Source organism: Amphiprion ocellaris, chromosome 20, assembly GCF_022539595.1.
Source record: "Amphiprion ocellaris isolate individual 3 ecotype Okinawa chromosome 20, ASM2253959v1, whole genome shotgun sequence".
In the NCBI taxonomy this organism is placed as follows: Eukaryota; Metazoa; Chordata; class Actinopteri; family Pomacentridae; genus Amphiprion; species Amphiprion ocellaris.
This window is the reverse complement of record NC_072785.1, coordinates 24860677-24884179: the sequence shown is the minus strand read 5'-3', so window position 1 is coordinate 24884179 and position 23503 is coordinate 24860677. Positions and strand designations below refer to the sequence as shown.

At 38.4% G+C, this 23503-nt stretch overlaps 2 protein-coding genes across 2 annotated transcripts in view; both read right to left on the bottom strand.

The window, feature by feature from the left end:
* The window catches only part of sos2 (son of sevenless homolog 2 (Drosophila)), a 53529-nt gene extending 42495 nt beyond the window's left edge, over window positions 1-11034 (bottom strand). The window contains exon 1 of the mRNA XM_023286646.3: window positions 10126-11034. Coding sequence (XP_023142414.1) covers window positions 10126-10209 — 84 coding nt within the window. The 5' untranslated portion in view covers window positions 10210-11034. The remainder of the gene's footprint in view (window positions 1-10125) is intronic.
* Window positions 11035-12360: 1326 nt separating this feature from the next.
* On the bottom strand, window positions 12361-23501 carry l2hgdh (L-2-hydroxyglutarate dehydrogenase). The gene is made up of 10 exons (XM_023286657.3): window positions 23249-23501; window positions 20575-20690; window positions 18773-18924; window positions 16259-16390; window positions 16013-16175; window positions 15893-15927; window positions 15644-15811; window positions 14314-14471; window positions 13925-14056; window positions 12361-13835 (listed from the first exon to the last, which is right to left on the bottom strand). The coding sequence occupies exons 1-10, from the start codon at window positions 23362-23364 to the stop codon at window positions 13640-13642; spliced, it is 1368 nt and encodes a 455-aa protein (XP_023142425.2). The 5' UTR covers window positions 23365-23501; the 3' UTR covers window positions 12361-13639.
* Between the last annotated feature and the right edge of the window lie 2 nt (window positions 23502-23503).

Genomic DNA, 23503 nt, shown 5'->3' with positions numbered 1-23503 from the left:
TCGGTGGTTAGAGCTTCCTAAATGTAAGGATGAGCTGCAGCAATACCAATATATTCTACTGTCAGATGTACATCACTTTGGATAAATTCAATTGTAGAACTGCAGAATAGTAGAATATGTATAATTATCTTCTCCATTCAGTGATGAAATAATGTAAAATCATCAAATGTTCTGTTTTTTTTTCCTCCATCCACGAGCCAAACCCAAAAACATTTAGTTTATATGCACTTTTTCCTGGCTTATAGTGAGCATTTAGGCGGTGATTACATGTAATTAGGATGATTGATTAATGTGCAGTAAAGGCAAGGAGATTCATCTGTCAGAAATCGGTTGGAAAATGACAGAAATGCTGAATTAACATTTTAAATCAAGATGAGTCGACTAGTCTAAAAGTAAGTAAACAGTCAAAATTGTAGACAGTTTAAGTGTTAGGGAACCTAAAGCCCATCCCTAACATAAAAGTGCCTCTCTTTTTTGATCACCTGTATCAATATCTTTCAAAACTGACTCTTGATAAAACAAATTAATTTAAAATTGCAATACTCCAGCTGTCATTCCTCTTTCTAATCATCACTCTGCGGTCTTGAGGAACGTCCAACTTGCAGCACTATCTGACGATTACACATCATGAGTTGCATGATTAAACACCAGTGAACGAATGCATTTTAGAGTTTGAGTTATTCTAATTTTTAAGACTCCTTGATCACTAATAATCGGTGTCAGTCAATCCCTAATAAAAATGTACTTTTATCCTACACAGGTGCCTCCATTTGTAGCAAGAGGCACATTTATAAAATCATTTTTAGTGAAGCCTCTGTAGAGATTCAGGTCACGAAATGACAAATCTTACATAAATACAACTGTCAGTTCCTGCTGTGTGCTCGCACTGTGCCTTAAATGCAACATTGTGACGTGATCGGCCTCAACCCACAGAGAAAATTAGATCTGACATCAAAACAATGGAACAGACTGTGCGGCCTAGTAGACAAAGTTAAAGCAAAAAAAAATAATAATAAAAATCTGACAGTTCAAGTGGAAAAGTACCAAAATACTGACACCAGGAGAAAATGTTACGACAGCAAAAATCTCAATTATATGTGTTAAGGAGCTGCCTCAATAGTTAAAATCTGTGCATCTACACTGAGGGACAAAGAGATGCAGGTCACTCGTACACAGGCAGCTTTTTAATCAGCTTGCATCCTGTTTCATCATCTGTGTTCACATCTCGACTGTAACACTGTGATCAGGTGTTGTGTGTGTGTGTGTGTCGGCAGCAGGAGAACAGAAAGGCTGGAGGTAATAATAGAGGCAGCATGGTGTTAATACAGGGTTAACATTTCTAATTCAATTGATTACTCTCCTGGCTGTGTATATGGGGCTGCATCAGGCTCAGGTTGCAGGTAATGTGGCTTGTGTGTGCGTGTGTGTTGTGTTGTGCAGAGGTGAGTGTGGGGCTTGTTATTATACCCGAGCATGTGTCACTGTTTGTGATTCATGCTATGACATCATCTGCCATTACAACCAGACTGTCTGGGGAACCATAGGGCAGAGATCAACTCTGAGACAACAGGCATTAAAAAAAAAAGACGCACACATGATGCATGAAGCAGACACACAAAGACAAAGACCCATAAGGAGAGATCTTTATGATAAACAAGCACATGTGAGCACGATAAGTAAACAAAAACTCACTACAAACACACTGCTATTGTGATATTTCGCAATCCTTCCTCACATTCACATCATTAAGATAATGGCTGGTGCATTTAGAAGCACATGGCCTCACTTTGACCCCCGTCTGACCCGACCCAGTGACCCCTACAGGCCTGCATCCATCCATCCTCCATCTGAACCCGTCTGAGGTCAGGCTGACGGGAAAAGACCTGATTCAATATTCTGGGAAGTGTGGAGAACCTGCGTTTTAATCAGCCCAATCTTTTCTCTGTGCGCGGCCCGAGGCTGCTGCTCAGGAAACACGACCTGCTACCAAGAACATCCTGCCACCAACACACAAGCTCATCCCGGAGATGAAGCAAACCGCCGCTGCACGAAATCAACAAGGTGCAGATTATGTCACTTGCATCTTTTACTGCTTTACTTTTCACCCACCTCGTACGTGTATTACTTCTGCTTTGGCTGTTTCGCTGCAATCCAGAGAAACGCATTTATGTGCACCAAGATCATATAAACAGAAATTAACAACTGTCAGACAGCAACTACCTTTGCTATGTGCTAAACCTGTAGCTTTATCCTTTAGCTTTCTTAAGTGATATGAATGACTGAGCACTGGGGCTTTTGATTCAATTTCTAAACCCCAGAACCCTCCAGCAGGTTTGAAAGAAAACCTCTGCAAAATGACACTATTAATAAAAACCAGAAACTGCCCAAACACAAAGAATCATCAGATTTTCAGCTTTCCAGTGATCCTTGAACTACTCATCTGCAATGTGTCAATTCACTGGAAAACTTGGGAAAAAAAAGGCTTAAATTGTGTCAAGTCAACAAAATCACTTTGTTCCACGTCTCAAACAGTTTACCACAACCTGTTTGCACTAGCCAGATTCTGCAAAAAACAAAAACATTCCAAGAAGTTAGTTGTGACTCAACCGCAAATGACAGTCATCTGATAAAAATCCAAGCGCTTTTCGAGAGAACTGCAGAAAACTGATGAAAAATATTTGACAGTATTTGATATTTTTTTGTTTGTTCATCCTCTAAATGCACCCGTGGGTGACGAAACAAACAAACCAGTTTCAACTTTTCGACGGTCTGTGAACTACTCATAGTAAGTGACATGCAGTTCTGAGAAGTTCACCAATTCCAAGCTTAAAATTTCATGTCTCATTTAAATAATGCACTAAAAATATAGCAGTTACACCACATTTTGTAAAAAAAATAAAATAAAAGCATTCTGCATTCCTTGACTCAACCAAGAAGATATTAATGATGTGGCAGCAAACAGCAGTCAAATGGCTAAAATTCACGTAATTTTCAGCTGAACTGCAGGCTGTGTTCACTCAGAGCAGATAGAAGACAAGTATGAACACAAACAATCTAAATAGTGAAATATCTCTAGTTTGTAGAGTCACTGTTTTTTCCCCATTATTGGTAACAATTGCGGACACTTGGAAAATGTTGTACATGTTGATTTCAGGTCTTTTTCAATCATTGCAAAATAAACAAACAAACGCAACTTTCATCTTCTTCTTTTTATGATTTATGGCATAATAATGTGTTTTTACTGCACAGAGGACATATTTGACTTCTCTTTCCTTCTAGCCATGGATCTGCTTTTCCTACAGAGGTGCAGAACTTTATGTTGCAATGAAAAATGAACCCACAGTGAATAAAAATGTGACACAAGCAAGAAAACACTCAGTTTGGAGCTTAGAGGGTAAATTAAAAATCCCCCAAACCCATCCACATTGCTTGTTTTGCCGTGCTAAAAACTGACAAACATTCAATTTACCATCACGTAAATCCCCACACGTAAGAAACTGAAACTAAGGAATGTCTGGCACTGCCGCTTGAAATATGACGTCTACGATTATCAACATAAATTATTGCCGCTTGACTGTGTAAACAGTCTTTGAACCTTGTTTATTCACAACCTTTGTCCTTGCATGCCTTCTGATTATGATATAATTTTAAAAAATATGAGGATTCGGGTGCACCGGCTGCCCAGGAGATCTGCTGCTTAATATTATCCTTATTTCTGTATCCCCTCATTTTCTGCCACCTCTGCACTGTCAAATTTGCAATAAAGGCCAAAAATATTTGAAGAACGAAAGCATAAGAAATCTAATATGTTGCTGAAAACAAAACTTCATACTTTATCCTGAATCCATGTGAAGAGATGTGACACCAAAACAAAAAACAAAACCTAAAGTGTTGACATATGTTGTGAGCACTTGGATTAAAACGATACACATAAAACTACCTTTACCGAATACCCAAATCTGCAGAAATTCTGAATGGACTGGCTGCAGGCTACTCATATAATAAAGTTTTAGTATGACGAATACTAGCTGGTAAACAAAATCTAATGCCTTTCAGTTTATAATACTGCCAAGTAAGCATTCAGCAGAGTCACCTAAGGTCACCACAGACCTAAAATGAACTTCCTAAAGTCAAAATTTCTTCATCCAGCTTGATGACAGGTCTAAGATGAGACACATAAAAGGTAGAATTGAGTTGATAAAATAAATTGACACATAAATAAAAAGCATACGACACAGCAAGACTGGTTTCTGACTGAGTTAATATTTCACTCTGCATTTTCTAGGTATTTGGCACCTCTAGATTTAAAAAAAATAAAAAATCTAAGACGCCAAATAAAAGAGAAACAAGTGAGAATAAGATCTTATCTGTGGGAAACATTACAGCAACTTTCTATGGCAACAATGCACAAAGAGGTGTGTTTACTGATTTCACAGAAACCTTCTGCGGTCACAGCTGACGGATTCGACTGTGTGTTTTTTGTGTGTCACATCCTGCCTCTATTTCGCTGTCATTTACCACTAAAAAAGAAAACTCGAACTCGGAACTGTTAAGGTGTAAGACGTGACAAATAAATGACAAATACAGCCGTCTGCGCTAATTAGCCACAACGACAAAACCACCCATTCTGCTAGTAAATCATCGAGGCCTGAACTCCACAGACCTCTAATGGTGTCCTGTGGTATCAAGCACCAAGACGTAAGCAGCAGATCCTGTAAGTCTTTTGGAAGTTTCACAGTGGGGCTTCCATTGAATTGGCTTGTTTTTCCTGAAACTTCCACAGATGCTCGGTCAAATTTGGAGTCATTTGGAGCTTTTGGCCATGTTCTTCAAACGATTCCTGAACAATGTTTGCAGTAGGCAGGGAAGATGATCTGTCTGAAAAAGGCTTGATTCAAAAATGTTAAGGTAAAAGTAACATCTACGTGAGTTTTCCACCACCTATGCCAACTTGCTACCATTCTGCTGCCATCTTTTCTCCAGGTAAACAGCGCATTCCTTATAGCTAATCCATGCTTTCTACATACAATTCACTGTAGCATCGTGTCAGTGATTATTCCCGTGTGAACATAGCACAGGATTACTGGAGAAATTAGCACTTCCTTATCACTATTTCCATACCTTCATTGAGAGAAAGCTGGTGCAAACAAAGCTCCCCCAAAGTCCAGCAGCAACTACTTCAATTACAATTCTGCTAATGAGGAATGTTAAAGGTGTGGATGGCCGAGATTTTGCTCGTACATTCTCTCCTCATACCAAACATCTGTTTTGAGCACCACTTGTTTTATTTGCACATGTGCAGTAGCATCATGGACTTGGGTGGATGACAGAAAATGCAACATTGCGGACGCAAAAAGCCTGAATTGACCTTTAGCTGTCCACACAATATGAAAAAAGAAAATGTTCATCAGGCAAGGCCACCTTCTTCTGTTGCTCCACAATCCACTTTCGATACTCATGCTTATTCTCTGCATTTTCAGCAGTGGATAACCACACAGTCCCTTATGCAGCAAAGTGCTTTACAGTGAGTTTTGACACCTTTCTATCATAGCTAGCATCAAGGTTTTTAGCAGTTTGTTGTACAACTGGATCACACAAGCAGCCTTTACTCCAACCATTGTCCTTTCCTGAACCACTTTTGGTACAAACTAAGGATGTGAATGTTTGCATTTCAATTCAATTTTATTTATATAGCGCCAATTACAGGTCAAATTGTCTCAAGACGCTTTACAGGTTAAACATTAAATTTGAAATGTATTAACTGATAAGGCAGAAAATGTGCTGTACATTAATTGTAGTACCTGGTTGTTCCACCAGGCGGAGTCATTTGCTGTTTAGTGCTTTAGTGACCCCAGGAGGCAGCTGCTCGAATTTCAAAGCAGAAAGCATTGTGGGAGTTTAGCTAGCAGAGTACTACAATGAGAAAGTATCCTGTCAACAGAATCACACCAATTTAACATCACCTCAAGCTAGGGGTTTATTTACAACGCAAGTTAAGCAGTCCATATGTCTTGTGACCACAATCAGGACAAATAATGATGTCTACTGGGTTCATTTTCCGTTACTGATTCATTGATTATTGATTGTTAAGGTTGCAAACAACCAGTTAAGGAAATGGCTGAAAATTTGCACCCCTAAAATGAACTACTCCATACCAGGAACAACCCAGAAGACCAGTCAATTCAGAGATGTTTTGATTTAGTCGATTTAGTCGAAGCCCTTCTTAAAGTCTCTCGGATTCTTACTTTGACTATTTTTCCTACTTCTGACACATCAATTTCAAGAACTGACTGTTCACTTGTTGCCTAATTTATTCCAACCCTTGACTTTTGCTACTATATGAAGGTAATCAACATAATTCACTTCGCCAGTCAGTGGTTTTAATGTTGTAGCCGATCGGTGCAAGTTGTCATAAACTGACCGGAGTGGAGGCTTTCAAATAAATCTGTCTGACTCTGTAGTGACAACAGCTCTGTCTAGTCTGGGTAAAAGTGGCAACAAAACCATCTGACGAAAATAAAACAACTACCTCTGCTTCAGCTCAGAGTGAAGTCACCCTGTCAGAATGCTCAGGTCGGGAGGATTAAAGAGGCAGCGCGCACAAACTCAGAGCAGGCTTGTAACCGGACCAATCTCAGCTTTAGACGTTGGCCCGTTTCTCATGGAGCGACGCCTCGTGAACTCAGCAGCACCGAACAGCGCTAACTCATCATGGCAATGGAATGAAACTGTACCCGGCAAAGCTCTCAATGCCAGCGAAACAGCAGACCCAGGGAATGCACAGTTATTATTAACGCCAGCATGTCTGTGGTGAAATGACGCTCTTCCATTGCACCAGGCACGAGCCGCAGTGATCAGGAACAGCCAGACGCAGCAAGAAGACTCGTCTGTGGTGAAATATCGTGAACATCAACAACACACACACAAATACAGACGGCTGCGTGTGAATACAAGTGACTGGAAAGTAGAGCTAAATTGCTTAACCTTTTGGCTTAAAAATAGCCTTTACTTTAAATGTCACAACATCTCCTTCATGTGGACACTGATAATTTTTAGGTAGCAATAATGCAGAAATCTAAAGAGAAAAATGAAAGCGATGCAACAAAAGTCAAAGGCATTGCAATACATAGTCTGTTTCCAAAACCAAAGCAGTGCTTCAGAAGGGTATAAACTTGAAGCTACAACTTGAGGTGATTCACAACTTTCTCTTTACCTCATTCTTACAGATGTGCAGTTAGGTTTGTATTTCTTAAATGTAAAGAGATCCCAATTCTTATAAACTATCCAACTGACACTGCAGCACACTGACAATTGATTTTATTATCATTGAAATCTGTTATTTTCTTTCACTTCATGATTTCTAAGACTTGAAATTAGTTTTTCTGCCTGGCCAACAGCCAAATAATACAAAAATATTAAACGCGTACTATAATGCAAAACAGAGAAAAGCAGCAAATCCTCACATTTGAGAAGTTGGAACTTGCAAACTGTGGTCATTTGTGCTTGATAAATATCTTTGGAGTGTTTCAGCCCTACATCTATCAGATTTCACAGTAATTTATGAAATGCCAGTAAATATCAGCCGTCTCATTTATGAGGTATTCTATCAGTAATTAGCCACCAACCACAGGTGATACTTCCCAAAACTACCTCCCCAGTTGATCACAAAGTTATGTAACAGCTGGTTTTCTTTAATCGTGCCTCTAAAAAACAATCTAAATCATTTTCAGGGATGGTGTCATTCACCGCGGCTCTTTTCTGACATGGAAACCTCCCTCCACCCCCCAGTGAACAGCTGTGAAAAACAGCGAGTCACAGTCTGTCAAAACCATAACAAACTTCTCTTACGTCAGTCTCTGACAGGCCTTCCCTCCGGCAGTTGTGAAGCAAGTTGAGACAATGAAACTGTGGCACCACGTCCCACCACCTGCTTTCTCGGTTTCACCTGATTCATCGCGCCATTTCTACCCGCAATATGGATAACTCACAATTCTAGAGCCGTGTTATTTATAAACACGGTGTTGCTACATGGCTAAATCCAAGGCTGGTTACCTCTGAAGCCACAGTGCTGCTAAAATTAACTCATTAAAAGCTTGTGTCTGGACGATATTCGATTAATGTCATGTCAAGTTCAGGGCTTATTGATGAAATACTGAAAGCAGTTTTTCCAGCTACAATTTTTACAATCTACAGCCAGACAAAGGACTTAAACAAGAGTCGTCCCATATTGCAGAGTGATTACATCGCCTGCCACATGTGCACTAATGCCCTCAGTGGTAGGTCTCTGGTTTGAATTTTTGTCTTTTCCTGCTTTCATCCCCTAGATTTCCTGCTTGTCTAAATTATCTCTGCCAATAATGGCACAAAAATGCCCCAAAACAATGATTTTAAATAAAAAAGCAGCTTAAACCAACACTATTTTAGTGATAAATCCCATTATTAAAGAAGTAAAAAGCTGATTTTGCACATGTTCCGGCAGCTTACTGCCAACATAAATAAGATACTTAACCAGCTTCATCAAAGCGCAGCAGAAAAAAAAAAACAACTTAGAAAAGAAGTATATTATGAAGAGCAGTCATACGTCCTTCCTGCTGTGAGAATAAACTTGTTCTGCAATACTTCATTCTATTTTAGGAACAACAAATATGTCAGTATTTCCAACAATGTCTGTTTCCAAAAAAGTCCACATTCTGTGAAGTTTCTACTGTAGAGTGCTGAGTATTATAAAAATAGCTGTATGTGGTCTTAGTTCTTGTCAAGTCTTAGTTCTGAGTTCACCAAGAGCTGACAGACAAAATAAACAGCGATAACTTGACATTTTCAGTGTGTTGTTTTTGTCAGCAGGAGACTTTTAATTTGGAGCTCATGCAGTGCAAATAAAGAAACACCAGCAGCTAGCGGGTGAGACGAGATGCAGACCAGAAGCACTTGTTGCAGTTTGGGTTGAACCTCAAACCACCTCGAAGTCCTCGGAGTTTGTTTTGCCATCCTGATGTCATACACTTGCATCTTTTCCAACCAATATGGAAACTGAGAAATGTCTTTCCTGCCGATGAGTGACTCTTCAAAGCTACAACCACATCAGGGGAGTGAAATTCACTAGTAGGTCTGGACAGGACCTCGTGGGTTTACACGCAGACCCATTTCAAAGGAAAAGAGAGCTCTGTGCACCTTCCAGTTTCTAAACAATTTGGCTTTGCGTGTAACCCAACAGAAGATCAGCGCAAACATACAGAGCAGTGATAACTTTGTGTTTTCATTTGGAGTCGTGACTTTCCAAAATGTGGGAAGGTCAGAAAACAAAAACATAAACCTGGTGATGACTGGGAGAAGCCCAGATGATGCAAGAAAAAGGGAAAGAGAGTCAAAAAGGAACTGATACAGGTCAGTCCTGCTGACCAAGTACATTGAATTTAAATTGCTTCCCATTGTCAAAGTTTCAAATAACTTCACAAGAATGTAGTTGCATTTCGCTGGAAAACAGAGTGAAAACTGACATGCAAGCATCAAAAACAGCTGCAGGCGGTTTCTACTCAGCAGGGATGAGGCATCTTTACTGTTACACTGAATGAGGAACAAATAGAAGAGGTTGGCAGCAACACACATCTGACACGATGCTCCTCTGGCGTTTAACCTGCACCCTGCAAGTCATTAGCACACCCCTCAAAGCTATGAAACGCAACCAAGTCACTGTAGAAACTTGTCAAAATTCAACAACTTCTTCAAATTCACTGTGGGGAAAAAGCAATTATGGGGAACTTGGGTGACTGTCTGATTGAATAAACACACTTTAGACATGTGAACAGCCGCAGAGGATGAGGACAGCAGTTTCAATATCTTCAAAAATCTGCAGCCACGATTAGTGATCAACAAAATATTTTTTGGATAATTTAATCCAGCAGGGACATGCAACATACAAATACTGCAAATGCTTTGGTAGCTTTTAACCGTTCAATTTATAATTAATATGAATAGTTTGTGGTTTTGGCTGCAGATCAGACTAAATTGGCAACTTGTCAACAACTTTCTGTTCAACCCAAAGTACACATTCAGATGAAACCTGGCGTGTCAGTATGGAAATGGGTGTACTGAAAGTGAATGAGGATTAAAACAGTGTAGTGATACCTTTCGTAAAGCTTGCACGAAGAGGCCTCTCCATTTGTGACTGTTCTCGTCACTCGAAAAGTCGTATATCTGCTGGGGCTGCATTGCTGTAGCGGCTCCTGGCGTTGCCGTGGTCCGGACTGAACTGTCAGCATCGGCCCCGGATAGATAGTCCTTATGGGTGGGTCAGTCCAGGGCAGGCACGGCGGAAAATAAAAAAAGTCAAACCAGCTCGCTTGCAAATATGAACACTAACAACTAACCACAGTGGACTCGAGTCGGGTTAAACAGCGAAAAACGAGCTATAAAAGAAAATAAGCACATGTAGCAATAAAGTTAACTCGTTAGCTCGGCGGCTAACGTCGCTAGCCCCGCTGCTGCTGTTGTAAACACGGGGCTAGCCGAAAAGCTAAGGGCTAATAACAATGTTGCTAAGTGTTATACTTGCTACTTGGCGTTCGCCGAAAAGCTCACAACAGGCACGTTTAGTTCGGCGTTAAGTCAATACTTAGGAGAGCAGCTTGTCGCCGGCTAACTACAGCTACAAGTCACGTTTGGTTTATTTGCTGCCTTAAACACCTGTAACGTTAGCGAGCTAGCGTTAGCCCGACGAGCTAACTGGTGCTACAGGCTGCTGCTGGCCTCGATGCGCTCCGAGTTCTATGTTGTGGCACACGAGCCGTTCCGCTCCAAACAAGGCACACTTTCTCCAGGGCTGCCCGCTTCGCGTTTAGGCATCTTCTCCGCGGCGATCGCACGCTAAATCCGCCGAGTATTCCCAGGAAAACAACGAGCGGTCCGAGGCATATCCGTGAGCGGAGCAGCTGAGGAGCAGCCGAGGTGTTTTTGGTTTGAGAAGTCGAAGATGTTCGTACCAACTCCGCTGCTGTCTGCTGCTGCTGCCGCCGCCGCCGCTGCTGCTGCTCGGTGCGCCGCGCGTCCTGTCAGGCACGCTGCGTAATTTCACATTTTATTGGACAGAAAAAAAAACAAGGCTGGACTTCTCTCTTTTTTTTGGACTTTTGTCTCGGCATATCACACACTGTAATAATTGAATAATTTTATTGATGTAGCATTAAAAAAAAAAAAAAAAACAACCACAACAGAAAACAAGTCTGGGCTTACGTCTCAACACACACTGTAAGAATAATAACTTTATTCATGTAGCAATTTAAAAAAAAAAAATTAAAAAATAATAATAAAAACAAGCATGGACTTACGTCTCAACATATCACATACTGTAATAATAATAATTTTATTCATGTAGCAGTTAAAAAACAACAACAAAAACAATCACACACTCTAATAACTTTATTTATGTTGCATTTTAAAATATTAAAAAATAAATAAATAAATACATTTATACAAGTCTAGACTTCTGTCGCAGCACATTACACGCTAATAATAATGACTTTGTGTAGCATTTTTTTAAACGAGGCAGGACTTGTATCTCAGCACATCACACAATGTAATCATATGAAGAACTTTATTTATGTAGCATTAAAAAAGTAAAAAAATACATTTAAAAAACAAGGATGGATTTATGGATAGGCACATCAAACACTGTAATAATGATAACTCTATTTATGTAGCATTTATAAACTAATAAATAGAAAAAAACAAGTCTGGACCTATTTCTCAAGAAGAAGAGTAATTTTATTCATTTCGCATTTTAAAAATAATTAAAAAAAATAAAAACAAGGATGGACTTCTGCCTCAGCAAATAACACACTAACAGGAAGAACGTTATTTATAGAGCATTAAAAAAATTAAATAAATAACAAAAAAAAAATTGGACTTATGCCTCAGCACATCAGACACTGTACTAATAAATTAATTTATATAGCATTTTAAAAATAACAAAAAATAAAAACAAGGGTGGACTTTTGTCTTTGTAAATGACAAACTGTAATAATTATAACTTTCTTTATGTAGCAGTTTAAAAAAATAAATAAAAACAAGGCTGGACTTATGTCTCAACACATCACACACTGTAATAATAATAACTTTATTTATGTAGCAGTTAAAAAAAACAAAAAAAAACAAAACAAAAAATAAAAATAAGGGTGGACTTCTGCCTCAGCACAGAACCCACTAATAATAGGAATAATATATATTTTTATATATATATATATATATATATATATATATATATATATATATATATATATATATATATATATATATATATATATATATATATTTTCTATTATTAGTGGGTAGCGGGATGTATTTAAATAAATTAGACCACATTCATGCATAAAAAAAAATCCATTTTATTTTTATGCCATTGTACAAGCATCATCAGTAAAAACATTAAGGACAAGAGGTTTCACCCTTTAGCATCTAATTTACACAGAGTTTGTTCTTCCGCTGGGCTCATGCATCATGTTTGCTGCTGATTCTGCCTCCTGGTGGACAAACTGTACAAATGCTTCACTTAACAACAGACAGAGCTGCCGTAACACTTGTAGTGTAAAAAAAAACACAACTTTAAACACATTAAAGTTAATTATAAAGTTGATTTTTCCAACTATTTTCTTCCTTCCTGCACTTTGGATGCATGAGCTTGTGCCAAATATCTGCATTACTACCCGAAATTAACAAATCTTATGGCACAAACCACTAATATTACGGCATTTTCCATTTAAAAATAAATATTTATGGGGAAAAAAATACTTGAACATTCATCTGTCAATAAACGGGACAACAAGAGACTCATTTTATGAACATTATCTGAACAACTGAAGCCTCTGAAGCAATAAGAAAAAAGCAAATTTGAGCAAAAATTGCATAAAATCACCGCTCCACATGTTTGTCTTTATGTAAATTTAAGACAAAACTGTTTAGTCTTTGATCTAATTTTAAAAAAAGACGTAAGAACAACCCGTCTTTCTTCAAAAAATGTGCGTTCTTTAGCGAGAAGTGTGCATTTCATGACGAGTTTCATTCCTCAGAGATGCCCAAGTTCATGGCAAAATTTGTAAAAAACTAAATTAATAATTTAATTTAAGGGTTGTATAATTTACTCATTTTTAAATACTGTCTAAAAACTTGAGCTTTTTCACCAAAAACTGACAATATTGAGATGAAAAACTGCCTTCAATGGTGAAGAATTCAAAACTAAAAGAATATCAGTACCCAAAAATCCCTCATTTAAAATCCAAGCTTACATTCAGTATACTGTGTTTACAAAGCTGAATATTCTGATTTAATATCGCAAATCGACAGTAATGTCATTAAAGTTAATTCTTGTATGTTCAGAAAGAGCATCTTGTGTTGTATTTTATGTTTAGACAGAAATGTAGTGCATTAAAATGAAGTTTTACTGTGAAATGTGGTGTAAACATGTCATGAAACCAGAAAATAGCACCGCTGGAGTAAAAACTGCCTTAAATATGCAACTCTTTGATGACATGTCTCCTCCTCCTGTTAAATTAAGGTCTGACTTTTGATAATAAAAAAGTGATAGTGATGTTTAGGAAGCTGAATACAATGTTGTAGCTGTCTTTTTTTTTGTTTGTTTCTGGATTCTCTATAGCGTGAAGCGACTCTCGACCTCGTCTGCGATCATTTCACCGATGGCGAGGGAGGAGGTTGCCGCCGGCGACGGAGCGTTCCTCACATGAAGCACCCGACTGGCCACGTCGCCCACGCCGCCGTCAAACACAAAGTCGTCCACCAGGTTTCCGTCTCGATCGAGGGCCTGAGCTCGGACTCCAGCAGGACCTCTGGAGAAGAAACAGGCGGATTAGAGCAAACTGTACAGACTCATAACGTTAATTTAATATAAATACATTATAGAGCATCATTTATCTACCTGAGCACGTCACTCAGGGAGAGTTCAGGGATGTACTTCTGCAGAATTTTAACCTGTGCACCAATGAAGACTCCCCTGTACATTTCTCCGATCCCGTACGTCATGTTCTTCAGTACGAGCTTCTGAAGGCCTCTGAAGATGAAAAAATACAAAGATTAAATATTTAGCATCACACACAGAAACATAGCAACTTTATGTCTAAAAATGGACACGAGATCTTTTCTTTGTACAAACTTGCTTCCAAACTTTCCTTCTGTAGTATATCTATGACCTTTTGACAGCTTTTTATGAAGAGGCGTGCACCAAAATTTTGCTGACTATAAAGCATCTTATCTCATCGATCTGAACTCTCATCATCACAGTCTTTCAAGATAAACTCCTGACTGTACCTGAATGACAGAGCGTCTGCCAGGTCTCTGGCGTTGAAGTCGTAAACTTTGTAACCCTCCCTCTTGAAGGCGAGCACGGCGTTGGGGCCGAGCCAGATGCTTCCGTCCATCCTCGGGGTGAAGTGGACGCCGAGGAACGGGAAACGGGGGTCGGGAACCTAAAAAGATATGAAAAAGAATCTGTCTAATAACAGTTGGTACACTGATATTTAAACATAGAAGCGTTATTGAAAGAATCCCTGCAGCTTCATCATCAAGGAACAGGCAGAGGTGTCACTATCGGATTAGTCAGGCTCACATCTGTCTGATAATTATATTGAAGTCAAACTTAGAGATTAATATCGCATGTATGGCCCCATATTTTAGATAACTTGATTCTTTTAAGAGAAATTATGATTTGATTAATTTCTGTTTGCTGCTGAGTCAGAAAATGTCACCAAATCGACACTTAAAATTGTGATTTCAACAAAATTACCTATTTTCACGTCTTGACAAAAATACACCAAAAATAATTAGCAGTAGTAACTAAATTCTGTATAAAGCAAAACAATTCTAGCTTCTTCAGCACAACTGCGAATCTGTTATTGACTCAGCTGCGACCAATAGTGAGACTTTTTGACTGAACTGTCTGGAAACAAATTAAAACTATAAATAGTAAAATATCTATCATATGTAGAGCCACCATTTCACTTTTCCCACTGCTGGTAACATCTGTGGGCACTTAGAAAAATGTTGCACATGTTAATTCCATGTTTTTAAAATTTTGTAAAATAAATTTAAAAAAATCAAACTTTTGTTGACTTTTTTATGATTTATGACATTAAAACTGCATTATACTGCACAAAACACATTTCTGAGTTCTTTCTGCTTCCAGTCGTGGTTGAGCTGTTTCCATTCAGGTGCAGGAATTTATATTGCACTGAAAATGAGCTGCAGGTTTGGACATATTTCTGGTCTTGTGAACATCTTTTGGCAACATTTTCAGCCTAAATCCCCAAGCAGGTTGGAGAATATTGTAATAATTCCCAGGATTCTTTTCAGCTACAGGGACCAGCTTGGAAATCAGACTGGAACCTCAAGTTAAACCAAAATGTAAATCAACAACAGTTAAATCTGCTGTCATTTTTTCCCTAAAAGCATCCCAATCTCTCATAAAACAGGCTGCAAGTTACTGTTATTTTCTACACCATTTTTTAAGTCCTGACTGACTCCGTCTTTCTACCACTTTGGAGCCACTAAAGCTGGAGATTATTGAGATTAACGATCATATTTAGTACCAACATATGATGATAAACTTCTGCAGATCAGAGCAGATCTTCAGCAGACTTACAGGGTAGATGTTCCCTTTGACCAGATAGTGTTTCTCAGGCTTTAGAACCAGATAATCTCCTCTGAAGGGGACGATTCGTGGCTCCCGGCTGCATCCAGAAATCTGCGACAGTCGGTCTGAGTAGAGACCTCCACAGGTCAGGACGTACCGACATCGAACTTCGTTACCCTGTAGGAACAACAGAACACAAGAAGACATGAACAACAGAACACAATCCAAATAATCTACACAAAGCAACGCTTATCTCACCTGTTTGTCTCTGAGTGCGATTGGATATTTCATTCCTGCAAATGGAATTACAAAAAAGTTGAACATAAAACAACTACATATCTTTCTAAACTCTGATGAACATTTGCAGCAGTTTGTTACCTTCAGTGCTCCCAGCTGGACTCTCCGTCGCCATGGAGATGTCATTGACCTCGTATTTGGTTACCACCGTCCCGCCGGCCTCCTTGAAGTCTGTGCCGTACTGGAGAGCTACCATCCTCCAGTCTACGATGCCGGTGTAGGGCGAATCCAAGGCCATGATCCCCTGAAAAGCACAGACGACACGCTGTTAGCTTCTGTTAGCAGGTTTTCTTTAGTCCCCGTAAGAAAACAGAAACTGTCCCTAACCCTGCAGTACGGCTCTCGCTCTCGGATGCCCTTGGCGTCGACGATGCTCAGGTCTCGTACGTTGTTCTGCAGACCACGTTCATATAGAGCTTTTAGTCTGGGGATCTCCTCCTGCTCCACAGCTACGATTAGCTGCAGGAAAAAACAGCGTAGAAGACAGTTAAGTTTCTAGATCGATCCTAATGTTCAAGTGTTTTATAGAATAGAATAGAATAGAATAGAATAGGTCTTTATTGTCCCTGTTACAAAAACTATGAAAATTAGTTTAGCATTCTCTCTGTATTGGCAGAATTATAAATAAATTCTACAAAGCAATATTAGACACAGACTGAAAATACATACAACTGAAATATATGCAAAAGAGTCATATAGGCCAGAATGTACACATATATACAATATAGAATCAGTTGTGTGGCTAGAGACCTGCTCTATGCATGATTACTGCATATAATAATAAATACTCTACACTACCATAAATATTGCAATTATAGGGCAAGTGATCATATTCGGTACCTTCCGCACACATTAAATGCGTCTCAGTGAGGTTGAGAAGGATGCGGTTTTCACCCAGCCAATCAGTGAAGATCATTCTACATTACAGTACACTACATCATGACATCTGACCAATCAGCAGAGGCCTGGAACGTGTCAAACTCTCTCTTTTCTCTGAAGCTGGAAAAAAGACGAACTTGCAGCTCGGTCCTCTTCCATATTTGCGGTCGAAACGTCAAAACTAACCATAGTCAGTTGACAAAATTCACACCTTACGGTTGAGTAGTTGTGCTAAATGATGAAATATACATTTCTTGGAATGTTTTTTTTACCACTAACGGGCAAGGAACCATATATAGTAACTTCATTGACGTTGAATTTCAAAATGAAAAATTTAGTAAAATGTCACAAAAGTAAAAAAGTGTTATGTCCTCTAATCACACTCTAGGGTTGAAATTTTGAATTTCAAAGTATTTCAATGAGTACCCTTTAAAGTGTTAAGCATAAATTTTGCACTTAAACATGAATATTGCACTGTAGGCATGTGATATTGTCATTCAGAGGGGAGGGAGAAGATATATGACAGCTTGTGGATAAAAGCTGTTTTTGCTGCTTTAATGCCGCCTCTTTATTCTGTTTGTTTTTGTTTTTTTCTATTTGCCTTTTACCTGTAAAATGTTTAAGTACTGAGAACAGCGCTATACAAATAAAACGCATTATTATTATTAGTAACACAGTGGCTTATATTATCATTCACAACAGTACATTTTATGTTTAACATCATACTGAATACAAAATCAAATGTCTGTAATGACTATGATGTTGCAGTATTTTCTAAATCATGTAGCAGCACAAACCTTCGAAGAAAACATCCACTACCAGCCAAAAGTCTGGCCACACGTTCTCATTCAGTGGTTTTTATTTAATTATGTCCCACATTGTAGATTAATACTGAAGACATCAAAACTAAAAAGAACACATATGGAATTATATTGTACAAAACAACAAAGTGTTAATCTTCAGTATTAATCTACAATGTAGAAAATAATACAAATAAATAAAAACCACTGAATGAGAAGGAGTGTCCAAACGTTTGACTGGTAGTGTAGATTAAAAGATTTGCCATTTAACCAAGTTTTCTTTGAATTCCTGGGTTTCATTCACACAATTATAAGCTAGTAAATATTTAACATGTTATATTTGACCAGATGTAGCCATCAGTAATAGCAATAACATAAGAAATAGGGTCTCTATTGTAACCTTTGCTTCTATGATGGTGTTGTATCTGCTAATCATGTGTCCTGGTGGATTACACTTTCAAAAGGTGATGTTTAAATCACCTGTTGGGTCACATTCAGGTAATTCATTCAGAGCTATTTTGACAATTGGTTTTGCCATTTAAGGTATGAAACCAAAAATATGAAGCTTTCAGACGGTTAACGCCACTATTAAGCTGTTCTGACATTTTATAATAAAACAGCAATAGTGAATATTTTAGGCTTTCATTTTAATATGTAAAAAAATTATTGAAATTTAATTTCAATATATATTATAAAATAAAATATGAAATCAATAAAAATTAAAACATAATTTAAATTTAAAAAACAGATTTTTTAAAAAAAATTTAAAAACTATCTCAGTAAGTATTTGATATGTCAAGATAAAATTTCACTGATAATTTTTTAAAATAAATATCAATATTTAATGTTTTAAACAGGGTGCCCCTAATTATCTCAAATTTTTAAATTCTCTGACATTTTTGATTTTTAATTTTAACCCTCAATCTTATTCTTCAACTTTTAAACTGCTTAGTTCCATCGTTGTTATGATTGCTAATCTAGCTAATTATTCATTTAATTTATTATCATTTCTACTATTTATTTTAACTGACTGCTCTGACTCGTCTCCTATATCTTGATTGGTTGTCTATATAAATAAAGCTATTATTATTTCAGACAGAACAACCTCTAAAGCAAACACGCTGTAAAATGCATCTGATGTGGTTGAAACACAGCAGCGGACCTTTCCACATCTCTTGTAAGGGAGTCCTTTCTTCTCGCAGTACTCGTAGGCTAAAGTGGCTCCTCGGACACACAGACGGGCCTTCAGGGAACCCGGCGTGTAGTAGATCCCGCTGTGAATCACCCCACTGTTGTGCCCACTCTGGTGTACAGCTGCCAACACAGACACAGTGGAGAACAGGAGGATTTATTACCACACGGACAGGACAGCGAGGATCTACCAGACTTCTGCTGAGTCTGTGCTCAGCTTCTGTTTTATCTGCTGCTGTCTTTCACAAAAACGATGAGGTGATTTTTACCTGTAGCAAAATAACTCTGCAGTATCTTTACAGGAAACAGTTTAGAAAGTAGAGTCCATCTGACATTTTCTGTACATTTCTGCTCTCTGGTGTCCTCATCAGACTTAACTGAGCTAAAACCAAAATATTCAAACACTATTAAACCCTCCTTCCTAAACTGGAAGAAGAAAAATGCATGTATTTGCAAAATATTTAATTTATTAGAGAGAAAACTGGACATTTACAACAGTGGCAGCACATTCTCAGTACTCCTAATTGTTCTCAGTGCAGCTAAAATCTGATTGAATGTTTTTCTCTAAAAACCTGCAGGAAGCTGTAAAGAAAGTTGATTATTCTAGTAGATTCTGAAGTTAACCCTCCAAACCTTGAGTAGTTTCTGGACATTTTTTAGTCTTGTCATGTTTTGACTCATTCTGGGCTCATTTTTACTGCAATATAAAATCCTGCACTTCTATGGAGAACAGAACAACCATGTGTTGTTTCTAAGACTGACAAGTTGTGATTTATCTGCAGCGATTCCCAGAATGTTGAACTTCCCCTTCAAGGTGGTTTTAAAGTGACGTTTTTCCTGTTCAATACGTGAATAGAAGATTATTTATTGTGATTGAGGTGGCGTTTTTAAGTGTCTGTGTGACTTAATGTATGAATCATGAGTCGCCCTCTTAATTTTGACACTCGTATATCACTGATTATTTAATATTTGTTTATTTCTATTATTTATTTTCTATTTTGTTTATGGGAGTGTGAGTGACTGATGGTCGAGACAGAGAAAAGGTAGGAGGAAATAAGCTTATACTTGCTCCTCTTTGGATATGTTGGGTTATTATTTTTTGCTTTGTTTTGTTGTTGTTATGAGCATTTTGATTTGTTTTTGTGGCCTTTTTCGTCATGTCCACGATAAAAACATTAATTCATTCTATTTTGCTGTGTTTATTAGGACAACACGAGGAGAGAGAACTCAAAAATGTATTTTGTGCAGCATAAGAAAAAATTTTTAAAAAAGAAAAAAATCAAAGGCTGAATTTTTTTTGATGACTTCTTTTACAGAAAAATGAAAAAAACTCTATTCTATATGCACACCACATTTCCAAGTGTCCACAGGTGTTATCAGTACTGGGGAAAAAAAAAAACATGTTGGCTCTACATATTCTAAATATTTTACTATTTCAACTTATCATCTAGCTCCATATTTGTTTCCTCACTGCTCTGCGTAAACACTGCCTGCAGTTCAGTTCAGCCAACTTTGTTTCTATTTATTCACAAGTTTTTCTCATTATTTGTTTTCTGCATTTTATACTTTTGTGCTCAAACACTGACTATGAGGCTAAAAGGCGACTCTGAAGTTAAAAAGTGCTAAATTAAACCTGAAACCTGGCATCTTACCATCACTGGTTAATATCCAGAGTGCTGGAAAACATAAAAACTTACATAATGAGGAGGCATGCAAAATATGTTTCTCTTTAGAACATCTTCACCACAACAACAACTTTAAAACTCAACCCACAGAGCTCCTTCTCCTTCTCCAGCAGGACGAAGCTGAGCGTCGGGTGTCTCAGAATGAGCTCTCTGGCTGTGGCCAAACCCACGATGCCGCCTCCGACCACGGCCACGTCATAGGAGCTGGGAAAAAGAAAAAAAAAAAGCACGCACACACACACGCACACACACAGACACACACACAGACACACACACACACACACACACACACACACACACACACACACGGGGGGCAGTTCAAATTTGGTTACTGATAATCTATTGTCTTAGCAGGTTGAAAGTACATGAGAAGATCCAGGTCAGTGGTTCATCGTCCAACTATACACGACTTTCTGAGACCTTTGAAACCGCGACACACATGTTGAAACAAACAGGCGGTTTGGAAATACTAAGAGGACATCCTGCTCTGATTAATGATTTGAGGGGGATATGATTTATTCTGACAGATACTGCAGCTTCAGTTCAATATTTGCTATGTAATAGAGTTAAAATATTAGACTGAGCATCAAAAGTGAGACCAAAACTTCCACAAAATCAAATCTACTGTCATTTAGCCGTACATACAATCATAGTGCAGGCAAAATGAGACAGTGTTTCTCTAGGAATCCAATAAAACAGAAGAAAAAAAGAACAGAATTTAAAACACACACACACACACACACACACACACACACACACACACACACACACACACACACACACACACACACACACACACACACACACACACACACACACACACACACACACACACACACACACACACACACACACACACACACACACACACACACACACACACATCCCTGAGATGTATTGCAGCTAAAATGAAATTGAAATTGTCTCTGTAGAAGCCTGTGGTTAAAGCAACTCTTTGGATTATAAACACTTTAAAACTAAATCTAAGGAGGAAGCTGTTTATCATTCTAGTGGTTCTGTCTTTGATTCTCTGGAACCAGCAGCAGTTAGAAGCGATTGGAGAGGGTGTGAATGAGCAGACTGACCATATTGTAAGTTGCAGCCTTTGTGATTTGCTGCATGCAAACCAAAACTCGACTAATTTTTGAGCCCGACCACAATCCAACAGCTGGATTCAATGTGTTTGCATCATTTCTGTGTCAGCAAACGAAAGAACACAATGTTCAAGGCTGAGAGAACATTTAGACCCAATGGGCCACGCAGCATGTTGGCAAACATCTTGTTTTGTTTCAGAAAATTAGAACCACGCATGTCACAAAACTAGACTAAGCGGGGGAACCAATAAAAAACAAGAAGAGAAAAAAAACTCTGCAGAGGTGGAACAGCAACTCATGAGAACTTCAAAATAAAACTGCTAAAAAGTGACAATGTCGAGGACAAACTGTGCTTCAGGGTTTTAGCTCTTTAATTTGCTTTTGGATGCTATAATAATTTGTACAAACTCGTCGTTGGCATTAAGCCGGAGCGTCTGAGGTTACGACCTCAGATGTTTCATGAATAGATCCGGTTCTTAATAGTTGTTTCTTTGCCTTAGATAACAGTCAAACTGCTCAGGACAGAAGAGGGAAGCTTTTCTAGTGACATCCTTACAGATATGCAAGTAAAAGACCTGATAATAAATAATTATTATCACAGAAGAGGTGCAATATGAAGTAAAATCAACAATAAAAATAAAAGAAGAAGCAAAAAGTAAAATAGATCACATCAGAAAGAAAAATACAAAAACACCTTCATATAAAAGTAAGATTTTACTGACATCTCTGTATATTTTAATGCTCTTAAAGCACCTTGTCACTCCAGTTTCAAAAGGTGTTATGGAAATTAAGTGTATTATTATTATTATTATTATTATTATAATTAATTTTACATACTAATACTTTTACAGGAGGAACATAAATCCTATCACCACTGAGCTGCAAATTAGGTTTGATTATTAATTTAGTTTACTGTGTTATGGGACTTTCTACATCAGCTGCACCTCTTTTCACGAACTTCTGAACAAGTTTTCCCAATTATTATTACATAAAAGTACGACTGAAGTTGAAAAAAACATACAAGATAGACCAATCTGACAACATCTGGTTGCTAAATGTTGGCAAATCTGGTCTTGTTCTGTGGGTTTTGTTGCACGCCACACTTTTATGTACGATTTAAGCTTTAAATCATCATAAATACGGTTAATTAAGGCACACAGTTAAAGGAACACTGTGATACTATTGCACAACACGGGGTGTGTCTTCGAAGACACATAGTAAGTGCATTATCTCACCCTTTGATGTTAATTTTACCCTTAAAATTGTGCAATTAACAGGTTAAAATGTGCCTGAAAGTGCTTCATGATCCCGACATCACCTCTGAGGTGTAAATAATTAAGCCTGAGGAGCATTTAACTGATGAAACTGGTTTGTTATTTCTTGCGGGAGTCATTTCTGACAGCGGAGAAGCTGCTGGTGAAGGATCAGGCACAAAGCAGAGTGTTTCATGTGTTCAGGTTCAGATCAGGTTCTGCAGAGGAACAGAGATGTTGTGCAACGTGGTTCCTGCTGCTCAGTGCATATGGCAGTAATTAAAAGTGAAGGCACTCAGGCAGTGGCCGCTTGTCTGAGTCTTTTCTAACTTTTTAACACGGAACACACAAAGAACAGCTCGTCTTACTCTACACATGTAACACAACCACAGCGGAGCAGCTCAGTCAGTCTCACCTGTGCAGCTGTCGGGTTGGGACCATAGACTGTATGGTTGGGACGTCCTTTACCAGCCGTTTGGGCTTCGCGGCGGCCGCAGCCTTCACAGGCACCCGGTTTAAAACTCGGATCATGTTGTCAGCGTTTCCAGCAGCTCACAGCAGCTTCTTCTTCATCGTACAGCGGCCGGCTGAGCTCTGAGTCCCGCTGTTTCCTCCTCCTGCTGCTGCCCCTGAAAGCCGCTGCTCCGTCCTGGAACCCGACATGAGGCCA